The sequence below is a fragment of the Peromyscus eremicus genome, chromosome 9, assembly GCF_949786415.1.
Source record: "Peromyscus eremicus chromosome 9, PerEre_H2_v1, whole genome shotgun sequence".
In the NCBI taxonomy this organism is placed as follows: Eukaryota; Metazoa; Chordata; class Mammalia; order Rodentia; family Cricetidae; genus Peromyscus; species Peromyscus eremicus.
In genome coordinates, this window is record NC_081425.1 from 79,803,340 (window position 1) to 79,817,159 (window position 13,820).

General features: G+C 45.0%; 1 protein-coding gene across 3 annotated transcripts in view; it reads left to right on the top strand.

Moving 5' to 3' along the window:
- The window catches only part of Lrmda (leucine rich melanocyte differentiation associated), a 1,020,124-nt gene that overhangs the window by 597,537 nt on the left and 408,767 nt on the right, over positions 1-13,820 (top strand). For 2 of the 3 annotated variants that reach the window (XM_059273860.1, XM_059273858.1), the window contains exon 5: positions 4,555-4,672. In XM_059273860.1, coding sequence (XP_059129843.1) covers positions 4,555-4,672 — 118 coding nt within the window. Of the gene's footprint in view, positions 1-4,554; positions 4,673-6,259; positions 6,937-13,820 lie in introns of those variants that run through there. The other variant, XM_059273857.1, reaches the window with a different exon arrangement.

Sequence of the window (13,820 nt, forward strand, 5' to 3'; positions counted from 1 at the left end):
AACTAAGTCATACATCACAGTAAAGAGATTTGGGTGCAACAAATAACCCTGGATTAAATTTACAAGGGTTGAATTGATATTGTAAAAGCCTTCGTTCTGTGGCTTCGGCAATCTGCTCTTGTGTTTTTATGGCAAACGTGTATTACTCTCAGGATTGAAGCTGCCGCTTTTGACACTCTGACATGACCTAGAACAAAGGGAAATAGATCTCCCAAGACCAGCACGGGACAGGCAGGCTGGACGCCCACTGGCTTATCACTTGGCAGGGATGCTGGAGCCTATTGGAAGTCACCAGGAGACAGGAAGCCCTGGTGAATGTGACTGTTAGCTGGGCTCTGTGTAGCGCAGGTGCTGGGATAGGGCAAGACTGTTCGCTGAACTGGGAAGGAGACTCCTGGCTGCCTCATTGCGCTCATAATTTCCCAACTATTAGTCCTTGAGGTGTTGTTTTCACTAGGACATTGGTTCTCAGCAGGATGGCAGCAGTGACGGCATCACCTGGGAACTTATTAGAAACATAAATTCCAGGCCTCGGTCCAGATCGCCTCAGTAAGGAGCTCTGGGGATGGGCCGATGTCTGCATCTGTGCTTTAACAAGCCTGTGGGTCACGAGGATGCCTGCTCAAAGTCAAGAACCACTGTGCTAGGATGTAAACGCTATGCTAGAACGTAGGATGTAGTGAGAACAGAGGTCGTCTGCTGTGTTTCCTCACCTTCTGAGCATCCTGCACAGCTCCTTGATTAAAAAAAAAAGCTGAAATCTTAATTGTTGTGTATATGTCTCTGTGTACGTGTGAGTGTATGCTACACATGTGCAGGTGCCCACTGAGGTGAGAAGAAGGTGTCAGACTGTCTGGAGCTACAGTTATGTTTGTTGGGAGCCTCCTGTCATGGATGCTAGTAACTGAACTTAGGTCTTTTGGAAGAACCCAAAGTGCCTTTAACTGTGAAGTTATATCTCTAGCCCCATTTAAAAAATCTAAAAATATCATTTATTATTTGTGTATATGTGTATATATGCATGTATGATAGGTGTTGGGGGTGTTTGCTTACCACAGAGTACATGTGGAGGTCATGGGTTGACTCTGAGGAATCATTTCTTTCCTTCTGCTGTGGGCCACAGGGATCAAAATCAAACTGAGCAACATCTCACAGGCCCCTTGGGATGAAGATATTCTAAAGAGTCACGTGTGCCCTGCCCTCTGACTATCAGTCTATAGGTTCCAAGTAATTGGAATTTCCTTCAGAATCTTGTGCTAGAAGAAGGAAAAGCCTGGAAGCCTGGTTCCAACCAGAGGGAGCTTGTCTTCCAGAAAGAGATTTACAGCTCGTCAGCTTGTATTGCAGGAGATGCCCGAGCTGAGACAAGCAGTGATAGGCAGAACCCTTCCTTGGACAGAACTGCTTAGCTATGCATACCTCTGGCCCTCTGTTTAAAACTAAATATCATCTTAGGACCACAAAGATGGACTTGGGGAGTCATCGGACCTCCTTGTTCCTTTGCCCACTTGCCACACTGAATGTACCTCCTTTTTCTGCTTTTCATATTACTTTGTCTCTTGAATTGGTCTACTGAGAGTGGATAGCCTATCTGGTTTGTTATCCAGCCAGGGCCCACACTCTGATCCTAACAAGTTGGGTAACCCTCCTCTCTGGGAACTCACAGTGGCCCTTAGGATGGAAGCGAAGTCACTCAGCGTCTAGGGGTGATTGGCAGCCTGCGTCATAGGCTGTCTCTCTGACTATAAGAAGAATGTCTGGAAACAGCAGCTCTTTGTCATCGAAAAATTTTTAACTAGCTTAAAAGCCAGCACCTCTCCGTCTTCCTCCTTTGATTTCAGAGCTGTGATCCAAAGTGAGGAGAAATGACAATGCACGGTCTGTTGTCACCTCGGTTCCTGGCAGCCCCATGAAGGCATCTTTCACTCCATCATTAAACATCGGCTGATTTTCTAATACCGATGTTGTCCTCACCTGAATATTCATCTTTTCCCACCCTACACTTAGTGGGTGTCTTTACTCTTTGGAGCGTCACTCCTGACATATTGTTTCTGTCTGTACATGTCTCGATTTGAAAGAATCTGTTGTCATCAAGACTTCGCCAGTATAAGCAGGAGATGGAAGTTTTCTCTGACAGTCTGAGGCCAGTGGGAATTCTGCTAAAGGGTAGAAAGAACATAGGAGCCCTTTGCCTCGTTTTGGATAAGATCAGAGGTGTGGGGAGGGGTTAGGGAGAGGCTTAGGGAGAAAAGGAAAGGGGTAATAGATTGAGGCCAGGGAGGAAGCAGGAGGAATGTGGGAGGGAGGGAGAGAGGGAAGGAGGGAAGGAGAGAGATAGAAAGAGGGAGGGAGGAAGGGAGGGGGAGGAGAGAGAGAGAGAGAGAGAGAGAGAGAGAGAGAGAGAGAGAGAGAGAAGAGGAGAGGAGAGGAGATGAGATTGAGTATAGGACTTCTGGTTTTGGGATGGACTGTAAAGGAATTTCAGGGGCCCACACAAACCTGGTGACCTGAATTTTATCCTTGGGACTGTGTTGGTGCACATCTCTAATCCCAGGCACTCCCATAGGGAGATGCAAGGCAGAGACAGGAACCCAAAAGCTCATGGGCCAGCTAACCTGTAGTACACAGTACTGAAAATCAAAAGAGAGACCCTACATAAGTCAAAGGAGAGAACTGGAATATTGGCCTTTGACCTATGCCCAGTGCCCAAGTGCTTGCTCACGCACATGAAATAATAAATTAATTCATAAGTGAATTAATTAAAGTTAATTGCAAAATAATTTCAATATGTTTTGACTTTAAGCGTCCAGGGGGCCTTTAAACTGCTGTCTCTGGCTTTTGAGTGATAGCCAGGTCTTTTACCTGAGTAAGCTTATAAAGGTCACTCGGTGGCATGAAATAGCCTTATGGATGGGGAAGGGGGCTCTGGGAACCCAAGGCTCCAGTGGAGAGGGAGGCACAGTGCATGCCCAAGTAATATTTATACTGATAAAATTTTAAGTGGATTGCTTTTGAATTTGCTTCTCTGAAGCCTGTTTGAAATGGCATATTTCTCCTTTTCTCTTTAGTTTTTGGTTATTCTCCATTTTCTCATAACGACTCCAACCGTAACTCAGCCTTGCTGATTTCTAGTTGGTTGTGTATCAGTACATATTTCCAAAAACAGTGAGCAATCCTCTGAGAGTGGAGAGGTCTTATCATCGTTTCTGGATCCCTAGAGCCTAGCAGGTAGTAGGCACTCAAGGAATGTTTGTGCAGCTGAAATGAATGGATAGGCTGTTGAATTCATTCTTGCATTAGTTTCCAAGCTATAATAAAGGTAAGCTTTGAAGAAGGTTGGGGTTTAGGTCAGGATAGTCATTACTTGAACAACAAGGAAATAACTAGAAAATGACAGTGTGTTGGACTGGATGCTGATGGTGTCTTCTAGGAGTCTTTAGAGTGGAGACATCACTACAGGTTAGAGGTGAGACATAGACTGGGGTTGAGATTTGGAAGATGAGAGAATTCTGGGGAGGGGGTGCAGTAAGGGATGGGTTTTTTTAGAGACTGTCCATTGCTCTTGACATTGGGTGTTCACCTTGTCTTTGAAAGCGAAAGAGGCCCCGAACCACTGCTCATTTGATAGATAGAGAATGTGGTCTTGATGGGAAGCAAGCGGGGTGATGGCTGTTGCTGACAAGAAGGTATAGGCGAGTGTCTATATATTATACACTTATAAACATATACCCTGGCCAAGTTCGTCTACTTGTCAATACCCTTTATACACATCTGTTTGAGGGCAGTTTGTCACACACGTGGCCATTGACTTATCCTTGGTGGTCCCTAAGGGGTACTAATGATTATTTCTAAGGGAACAGAAGCCACCCTGTATTTGCTGGATATTGAGACCCTAGAAATTTCCTCTGCTTCCTGTTTCTCCTCGACAGATATCATCTCTGAACTACATTGTAGAAATCACACAGAAGTAATGACAGAAAGTACTTAAGATTGTCTTGAATCATCAGTGAAGGAAGCAGTTCTTAGCTACGTGCATGCCCTACTTCTACCCCAAAGCCATTCGGCTTAGTAGGTCTCCTTTAAGGTCCTGTCTGGGAAATCCTGGTCTCCAGCCTCAGCTCCAAGGTGCAGATCAATTATATCAATAATGAGAGTGGTACCCATGCCTCCTATTAGTGGCAGTCACATCTATGGTACAACTGATCAAGACTTAAGTTAGTCTTGCTGAGAACTTTCCATGCTGAAGCAGGGCCCATTTCCCAGAATGGAAGAAAGGGACTCCTACTAGCTTCCTAGTTCTAATGAGCTGTGTATCCACCCTTGAGTCACGTGCAATCACCCCTGACGTTTGGTTGTATGTTTGTATAAATTACAACCCTTCAAATTTCCCCTGAAGGGGAAAAAGCTGTTTTTGGGGGACAGGGAAAAAGGGAGTGGCTAAGTTCTAGATCCTTAGAGCCTTGTGATGTGGACTCCCAAGGTTCAGACACATGACCCACATCTCTGGGGCTGTCACTCCAGCTTGATTGAGTCGTTTCTGCCTTTTTCTCCCAGGTGCTTTGTTCTGCACAAGTTGCCCAATTTGAAGTTTCTGGATGCCCAGAAAGTCACCAGACAAGAACGGGAGGAGGCATTGGTCAGAGGGGCCTTCATGAAGGTGGTGAAGCCCAGGGTGAGTTGCTATGTCCAGATTTCCTGTTGGGTTTATATCTTACTCTGTTGGTTGCTCCAAGGAGCATGGGTGATGTCTTCCTGTGCATTTAGAAAGCAGTTGTGATCTCACACCAGGCTTCAATCACAGATGCAGAGCTGGCCAGTCATGAAATGGACTGGATAGAATTTGAGTCTCCCCATCACTCAGTCTAAGGAGACCTAATTTATAACACACTGTCTTGGTTTAAATGAAAATAGCCCCCATAGACTCATGGGTTTGGATATTGGTCTCCAAGTGATAGAACTGTTTGGGAAGGATTAGGAAGTATTATCTTATTGGAGGAATATGCCACTGGGGGGTGTGGGTTTTGAAGTTTCAAAAGCCTGTGCCATTTCCAGTTACATGGATCAGGAAGTAAGCTCTCAGCTCCTGCCCCAGAGCCATGCCATGCCTGATTCCTGCCATGCTCCCTGTCACGATGGTCGTGGACTCACCCTCTGAAACTCTCTGCAATGAATGGTTCCTTCTATGAGTTGCCTTGGTTGTGGTATCTTAGCATAGCAATGGAAAAATGAGTGAGACGCGCAGAAACATGAAGGGAGTCTGTGAAGTTCTACAGGTGTATTTTAGGCCTCCTCAATGCTTTCTTCTCAGCAGGTCTAGAGCTGAAAAAGAACATACTGGCAATTTTGTGTCTCTAGGGGTGGATACAATCCCTCTTGTCCTTTGGAGGGGGCTCTTGTTTCTTGGTACTAAAAGGGAGTAATTTTCTTCTATCAGAGATGAAGGTTCCTCAGTTCCATGAGGAGTCCTTACCGCAGTGGGCAGTGCTTTCTTGCGGTGTGTTGGGGCTGCCCTACATACAGTTGAGCAGGATTTATTGGGAGAGTTGGTTTGGAGTCCTGGATTCAGACACAAGGAAGTTTTAAGGATGTTCACAATAATCTCTCTGGGAGACATTTGGGCCCTTCTAAGAAGTCTGGGCATGGCGAGTGGATTCTCTGACCCTGATGGCGACCCCTTTCTAGAAACTTCACTACCCCGGAGCACTGTGGAGCGCCTTAGTTACTGCGCATGAAATTGCAGCTCTATGTTAAAAATGCTGGCATAGGAATCCTGAAGGTCTAGTTTGTCCTCACCCGGTGACTTATAGCCCTCTGTGCATGCATTGGAAGTGATTAAGCAGGGAAGCAAAGCCAAACAGTGCCAAAACAGAGCAGAACAATGAAACCTCTTCCATCAAGTTATGCTGTTGGCAGCAGACCTCAGGCCACTTCTTTCCCTGAATCCATGAGGTGCGACTGATTTCCTGTTATGCTGAATGAAATTGCTAACAGTTGTGGAAATATATGATATGGAGGGTATAATTCTGGCAGATAAATGTATTGTTACCTGTTTCAGCATGTGGAGAATTAATTGAGTGATTCATTTCATAGCTATTAAAGTGTTAACAGTTCTCCTGATTGGAGCATCGCCTGACATAGTGCACATGACTGCCTTTAGTTATTCCAGCGTTTGCCATTTTGTCCAAATGAAAGAATTTATCTCCTGGCTTCTTTTCTTCCTCCCTTCTTTCCTTTTTCTCTTTTTCTCCTCTTTTCTTAGGATTTCAGAGCCAGCCAACATCAGCAACCCCAGCCAAGTGCAGCCGATGAAGTCTTTGTGCTCCTCTGGGGTCAGAGCCTGGCCATCCTGCCCTCCCCACCTCCACTTCTACCCTGCGCTGAGCAGATCTCTATTCATCTTTCCCTCCTTTGCTTTGGGACTGGAAGCTGGGACACCACCAATGGAAAGCTGAAGGAGCCGGCCATGTACTGGGGTGTTGTCTTCTGTATGTGCCCTGACTCCCTTTTTAGGTTCTGTGTCTCAGAACCCTGCACACATAGAAGAAAGGACCACTGACTCAGAGCAGCTCGTGGGGTTGCCCAGGGGCACTTGGTCACGAATTCCAGGGCTGGAATTTTACCCTTATATCTGACATGGGGCCTGGCCTCTCTCTTCTTCACTTTGCTGTTTTAGCCTTGGAGAGAGAGATCAATATTTTCCCTGGGGATGTCTTGGCAAACATGAAACTTCCCAGGAGAGCCTGAGAGAGGAAGACAGGTGGGGATGGACTGTTTTGTGGTATGGAGATGAGAGAGCTGGAATGCCTTCTTGCCTTTGAGCATGATGGGGGAGAGTTCCTTAAAACCTGCCATGAGCTGTCTGAGTCATTAGCGACACCAGCAATAGTGCTCTTCAGAGTTCCCAATTAGCTTCCAATCAATTATAGAATTAGCACATGTTTGTGTGATTGACTCTAATGCCCTTACTAACTGTATTACACTTAAAAATGCCCATTAATTATTTCAAGAGAGAGACAAAGCAGCATGAGGATCTTGGCTTTTCTTTCTGTGGAGTCACACCATGTTCTAGCTGGAATGGACCTCAGAGATCCCTTCTGTTGCATTGTGGGTAAGGGATCTGGGAGAGAGGCAGAAGCCTGAGGTCCTGATGAGGCACAGCGGCCTTGGGGTACTCTTTAAGTGTTCTATGTGATGATGATCCTTCAGTATTCCAAGAAGACGCTATGATATTACTGGTTTATCATACTGCACATGTCTGCTGAATGGCAGGCAATTCCCTTTTGTCTGTTATTTTCTAAGACACGCGGTAGTATTTTTCCTGTGGATAGAAAGAAGCCGAATGAGTTCTTTGTTGATTAATAAACTGGTATTCAGAAGGCTGCTTCTTGCCTGTTTGCCATGTGTAAAGACACACGCTTGTTCCTATGCAGGTATATATATCCTATCTCTCTCTGTGTGTAAATATGCATATGTATGTTCTGGGAGGCGTGTGTACACCTGGAGTCAGCTTCTAAGGAGAGAGCAATTTCCTTCCCTCAGATCACTAGAGCTTCGCCGTGCACACTTGCCGAAGACCGATTTTTCATAACAGAATCGGAATCTCAAGTTGGCTTCTGTCCGTTCTGGGGCAGCAGGGGCCTGTTGTGCTTATTCAGCACAAAGTTCTGATGGATGATCAAGGAGGTTGTGATTTGGGGAGCTGTTTTCATTTTATTCCTGACATAAAGTATTTGGGAGGGCGGAAAATGCCTCTCCAATCACAGCGCTTGCCTTCGAGGTAGGGAACGGGCAGTCTGGGTGTTCTCCGCTGACGCAAATGCAAAGGCAGCCAGGAACTAACCAACTTCCTGTATCACCGAGGTCTGACTTTGGTACCTGGCAGGCCTGGACACTCGAGGCCAAGTTCTCTCCAGCTCTTGCTCCTGATGACACATTTTGCCTCTGTGACTGCGCTTTGCCTTTTGTTGACTCAAAGCTGTCTTCCGAGTTTGAATTGTTCTGTGGAAAGATGCTGTCATTTCTGACAAACGGATAGCTGATGTTACAGTGGGCTTTTTCAGACACACAGGCACAAACTCTCTGTATGACTCAGTTTCTCTCTCTCTGTTTCTCTCTCTCTCTCTCTCTCTCTCTCTCTCTCTCTCTCTCTCTCTCTCTCTCTCTCTCTCTCTGTGTGTGTGTGTGTGTGTGTGTGTGTGTGTGAAGGTTTAATGGACCTGCAACAGCTAGGATTTACTCATTTCCCAGAATTTTAAAGAAAATACTCATCTTAGTCAAATATCGGCCATCGAATCATCATGCCATTGTCAATAGCGTGAGCACTGGAGTAGACACTGAGAAGCTCAGGGGCCCCGGGGAAGGCATCTGGAGTGACCAGACCACGACCCCCATTGCTGCACTGGGTAATGAAGATCAAAGGGACACAGAAGCCTGTCCAGGAGGGCGCGGATGGCGACACACCAGCCCTGCACATCAGAGAAGCAGCTCAACATCCCGACAGTCACAATTGCTTAATTATGTCCTGGCTTTGTAATTATTCATCCCTGTTCTGGCAAAGAGCACAGTTGTCATTTCTTTGACATAATTATTTAAAGCCGAGCCCTCTTGTTTACGTGCACATACACAAAGTTGGCTGCCGACTGTTTAATCTTTAGAACTGTAGAGGAACCATGGGGGCCACAGACACAGGGGGCACTGGGCCGAGCATCATGGCCTGTGTTGGAAAGCATTTAGGTACATATGATTTTGCTTCTTTCTGTGGTCATTTCCGTACAGTGAAAGTGAGGTTAGTGCCTATGTTTGAGCCTTGATGTGAACTGGTATTCTGCATTCCTTATGTAGCATGCCTGGCTTCCCAGAATGTGCAATGTGTGACTTGTATATGTGTAAAGCTTTGGCTACCTTGTGTTGTAGTGATTATTGTGTCTTCAGATATTGAGAAAGGTGAGGTGGGAAGAGAGGAGAGGAAAGAGGGAGGCAGAGGAAGAGGGGGAGAGACAAGTAAATTGGCAAAGGAATAAGTTTCAGTGCACCTGCCCTGGAAATGCATTCAATTCTCATCCTAAACTCTATATGGACTGTTCCTGTGTTCAAGAATCACCTGGTCCTATGACCGCTCTATGCAGTCCCAATCCTGACATTTGTGGTCAGGTACAAATTCTCCTGTGTGAAGTCAGTTTTCCTCATCTTGCTTTTAGGAGTTTCTAAGGGGCAAGACAACGTGAGTTAATGACAGGAAGTGGAATTAAGGGAATCCAGTTCTTTGTTGGTGAGGAGGCCGCCCATTTTTGGGATACCAGCTCCCTGAAGCTGTGAACTGGGCCTGTTTTCTTCCACCTTGCAGCACACATGCTTGGCTTATGGCAGGGCCTCAGTCAGTCCTTACTGAGGGCAGGAACCATGGACAGCAAAGCCCCTTGAGAGATTCATCCCAAAAGCCTTGTTTTCAGGTTGCTCAAGCCTGACCATCTCTAGATGGAGAAAAGATCATTGCCTTAGTTGGTGAATTAAGCCTGTGGACTAGACCAAGAGACAGATTCTGGTTTGGATGTTTACTTTTCCAGATCTACCTAGAGTTGATGAGAAGACCTGTGGCTGCCATTCTCTCTGTCTCCCAGTTTTCCTCTTGAGCAGCAGTTCTGGGTGAGGCGAGGGTGTGGTCTGTAACTCCTGTAGCCCATTCCCGAATGTGTTCCCCAACTTTTCCTTCTGTCAGAACATACCTCCTTCTAGTAGGGCTTGGAAAATGAAGAAGTAGCTTTTCTCAGAAGTATGTTGGGGCTCTTACAAGTCTACATAAAACAGAAAGGAGATTTCCCTCTTTGTAACTGCTGCCATAGTGATTATCTGCCCTTTCATGGAACCCTGCTGAATGGCTTGCTTTGGGTCGTGAAATCAGGTTATTTTGATGCTTAATCTAGTGTTTTCATAAATTTTATGTTATTCTAGAATAATGTGCATATGTCTTTGATCTCTTCAGTTACCCTCACTTAACCCAAGTACAAACATACAAAAAGGTTTTCAAAGGGCTGGGAGATGGCTCAGCAGTTAAGAGCACTGTGTACTCTTCTAGAGGACTTGGGTTTGATTCTCAGCACCCAAATGCTGGCTCACAAATGGTGGTCTGTGACTCTAGCTCCAGGTTATCAGATGCCCTGTCCTGGCCTGTCCTGGCACCAGATACACATATGGTACAAATACATATACTCGGGCAAAACATCCATATACATAAATAAATTAATAAATTAAAATTAAAATTAAAATTAATAAATTAAAATTAAAGAGGCCACCTCTAGATTTATAAAAATTATGAACATTTAAACTGCATTTTATATAAATCTGGGCCTTTCCATAAACAAATTTTGTAAGCCACATGTACAGTTCATGTAGTTAACTAGATATTTAGTCAATATATGTCCAAAGTTCTCTGCAGTGCCAGACATCCAGAACAAAAGCTATAAATGTCATTTGATTTTCTAGATGTTTCTAACAACCTAACTGTGTTTGTGTTCTGTGCTTTGTTTCTGTTTCTGCACAGATGTTTCTTGTCTTGAGACACACTCAAATTCTATTTTCAGTTACTTTTTAAAGAGAAGGAAAATTTTTTTAATTAATTTCTTTTTTGGAAAATGCTTAGGCAACATGTTTAGAAACAGCTTTGGGAGCCAAACATTTGTGGTTTGTTTATTTTTCATTATTGTTCCCAACTCTACTGTTTGTCACATTCGTTTGAGGGGGAAATCTCTGATGGATTGTGTATCGCTGTTGGTTCACACCGTGGCATCTCCTGTCTTGAGGAAATGCCTTCAGAGCATTGTTCTTTGGAAGCAGTTTCCAAGGGCTTGCATTGGGGTAGCTGTGAGCTGAAGCAAAGACAAGCGGTAGCAGGCACCCTGCCTTCAGATGGAGAGCAGAAGCTCACAATGAAGATGTCTCTACAGGTTCCATGCTGCTGTAACAAAACACCACACAAAAACAAAGTAAGAAAACAGGGTTTGGTTTGGTTCCCAGTTTGAGGGTGCAGACCATGATGCTGGAGAAGGCATGATGGCCAGAGCTTGAGGCACCTGGTCACATGGCATCCACAGTAAGGAAGAGAGAGATGAAATATTGGTACTTAGCTAGCATTTTCATTTTTTTTGAAGCCTAGAACCCCAACCCATGTAATGTACCACTCACATTTATGGTGGGTTCTCTCACCTCAAATCACATAATCTAGAAAGTTCCTCACAGCCATGCTGAGATATTTTCTTCTTTGGAGATTCTAGACCCTGGGAAGAAGTTGGCAATCAGTGTTAACCATCAAGGATGAGGAAAGTGATACAAATTAGAGATTCTTCTAGAATACTCTGAGCATATCGTAGAAGCTACTCTTATGTTATGTTTCCAATGGATCCAGGGGTTTTTATAATATCCTCATAGCCTGATCCACTTGTCCTGCTGTCTGCTTTCTGAAATGATCATTTTGGTCCAAGATATTTGAATAGACATACGATAAAAGAATCAGAGAGGTGGGACTCTTTAAACATGAGCGACGAGATAAAGACCTCTAGGAAACTGCACTATGTCTGGAACCCAAGATTGGGGTGAAGTATGCCAGAGTGTATTCTGTCTAAAATCAATGGTGCCCTTCTCTCTGCCCTTGCTGTGGGAACTCCCATAAGGGAGGAATAACTTTCTCTTATCTACTGCCCTTGACCTTGGCCATTTAATGCTTTGGCCAATGATTTGTGAGTGGAAGTGACAACCTATCAATTCTGGGTCAAGACCTGAAACATCATGTGTTTCTACTTACTAACTTTGTAAGTTTGCCATCAACTATGAGAATAATGTGAGAGACACACTGAGTAAACCTGGACCCAACCCATAGCCTGAAACCAAAACCTTTAGTCTACCCTAGACCTATGCATCAGGAAGGAATGCCTATTGCAAGCCACCAGGACTGAGCCAAGAATGGGTGAAGAACCTGACTGATACATGGATACCTTCCCATCCACATGTTCTTCCCTCTCATGCTTCCTGACAAAACTCAGAAGTAAATGAGGTGATTGTGGTCTATAGCACTAATTCCTGCAGGCTTCCTGATGCTAATTAGGACAGCAAGGCCTGTGTAAGAGCTGCCTGGCTGCATAGTAGTACTTTACTAAATGCCTAGAAAGTTTCCTGGTGTTAGTTCGAATAGCACCTAGCATTCATCCAGTGTTCACTGTCTACTGGGTATTTCATTAGCTACTTAATTAGTACACGTCTCAAATCTATAATTGAGGAAGCTGATAATTGGAAGTTATACGCATCTAGATTCATGGAGCAGAGGGATGATGAGGATGTCCCTTGGATCTGTCCATGCCCCATAGCTCATGATTTTATCCTTGTATATCTTACTTTAGGACAGTCAACTTCAAACCTTGGGATCTTCCCATTATTTATCTTAAGTTTTATATAGCCAGGCCTAGATAAATGTGGAGGGCAGACCAAAAAAATTAGGGAGACCAATAGGAAGAAGTTGACAAGGGGATCAGTGTGATTCTCATGCTGATATTGTGACTCCATTCCCTGAGACCTTTGGTGACATGCATGGATAAGAGACTAAGGAAGCAGGCAATGGAACGCTCCGCATGTTAGGCCTAGTTTGTGATTTCCTCTTAGGGTCAGGATGGCCCTTCTTACCTGGGTTTGGAGTGGCAGGAATGGTTGAGCATGGTCATCTTTGGGTTCTTGGGTATTAGGGAGAGGAAGCAGTAGAGCTTTGTATGGGGCATGGGGTGTTATCTAGTCTGAGGTCGCCTGGCACTGAGAGCACCCACCTTGGTGTTGGTGCTTAGGTAGCCACTGGGGTTGAAGAGGTGGAACTAGAAGCCTTCTCTCTCCAGGATGGTGGGAAAGATCTGCGGTGGCAGTGGTGGTAGTGGTGGTGTGTGTGTTGGTGGGGGAGGGATGATAAGATACTTAGAGGCAAAAGTGAGGAGAAGGCCAGTGGTATCCAAGATCTCAGAGTGACTGTCATCGCTGTGAGTCCTGACATCCCCCAATGTCCTTTGGCTCAAGAGATTCATTCCCCTATGGGATCTGTGATCTTAAGCTTAGGAATCTGAACTAGGTTGTGAAAGGTTCCCATTCATGTGATTGCTGGTAATGAGGATGGATCTTTAAGAGCCGTCTGTGTCAATAATCTACACAGTTCCTGCTCGATGGTTCTTCGAACCACTTTGAGATCAATTTATTTTTAAATTATGTGCATGTGTATTTGCATGCATGCATGCATATATGTATAAATGTCACGTGCATGCCTGGTGCTGGTGGAGGCCAGGAGAGGGCATCTGATTCTCTGGACCTGGAGTCACAGAGGGTTCCAAGACATCCTGTAGGTGCTGGGAATCCAGCCCAGGTCCTCTATAAGAGCAGCCAGTGCTCTTAACCACAGTCATCTCTCTTGATCCATTTGAAAAGGTTTGGGGAGTCTTACAGCTTAGAGATCTATTTTTAAAAATTAAGCTTGAAAGAGAAGAGAAGGGAAAAGAAAGCAAATAAAGATCTTTCCTTGCAAATGCTTAGGTAATCAAGTCAAGCAGCCTCATTGGAGCTTAAGCTATCCTCACCAAACTAAGCTAACCATACTCCATGTTCCATGTGCAGCTTGGGGCCTGGGACACGGGCCTTCTCTCCAACCACCTGTGTGATGAACTTGAGTGAAACGTTATCCTTAGTCTATTTCTTTCCACCTACCTGCCCCAACATCATCCTCATGATCCCAGGTCATGATGAGGAAGAGTGGGTCGGGAATGCAGAGGCAGCCTATCTCTGACAAAGGGAAAAGTCCGTGA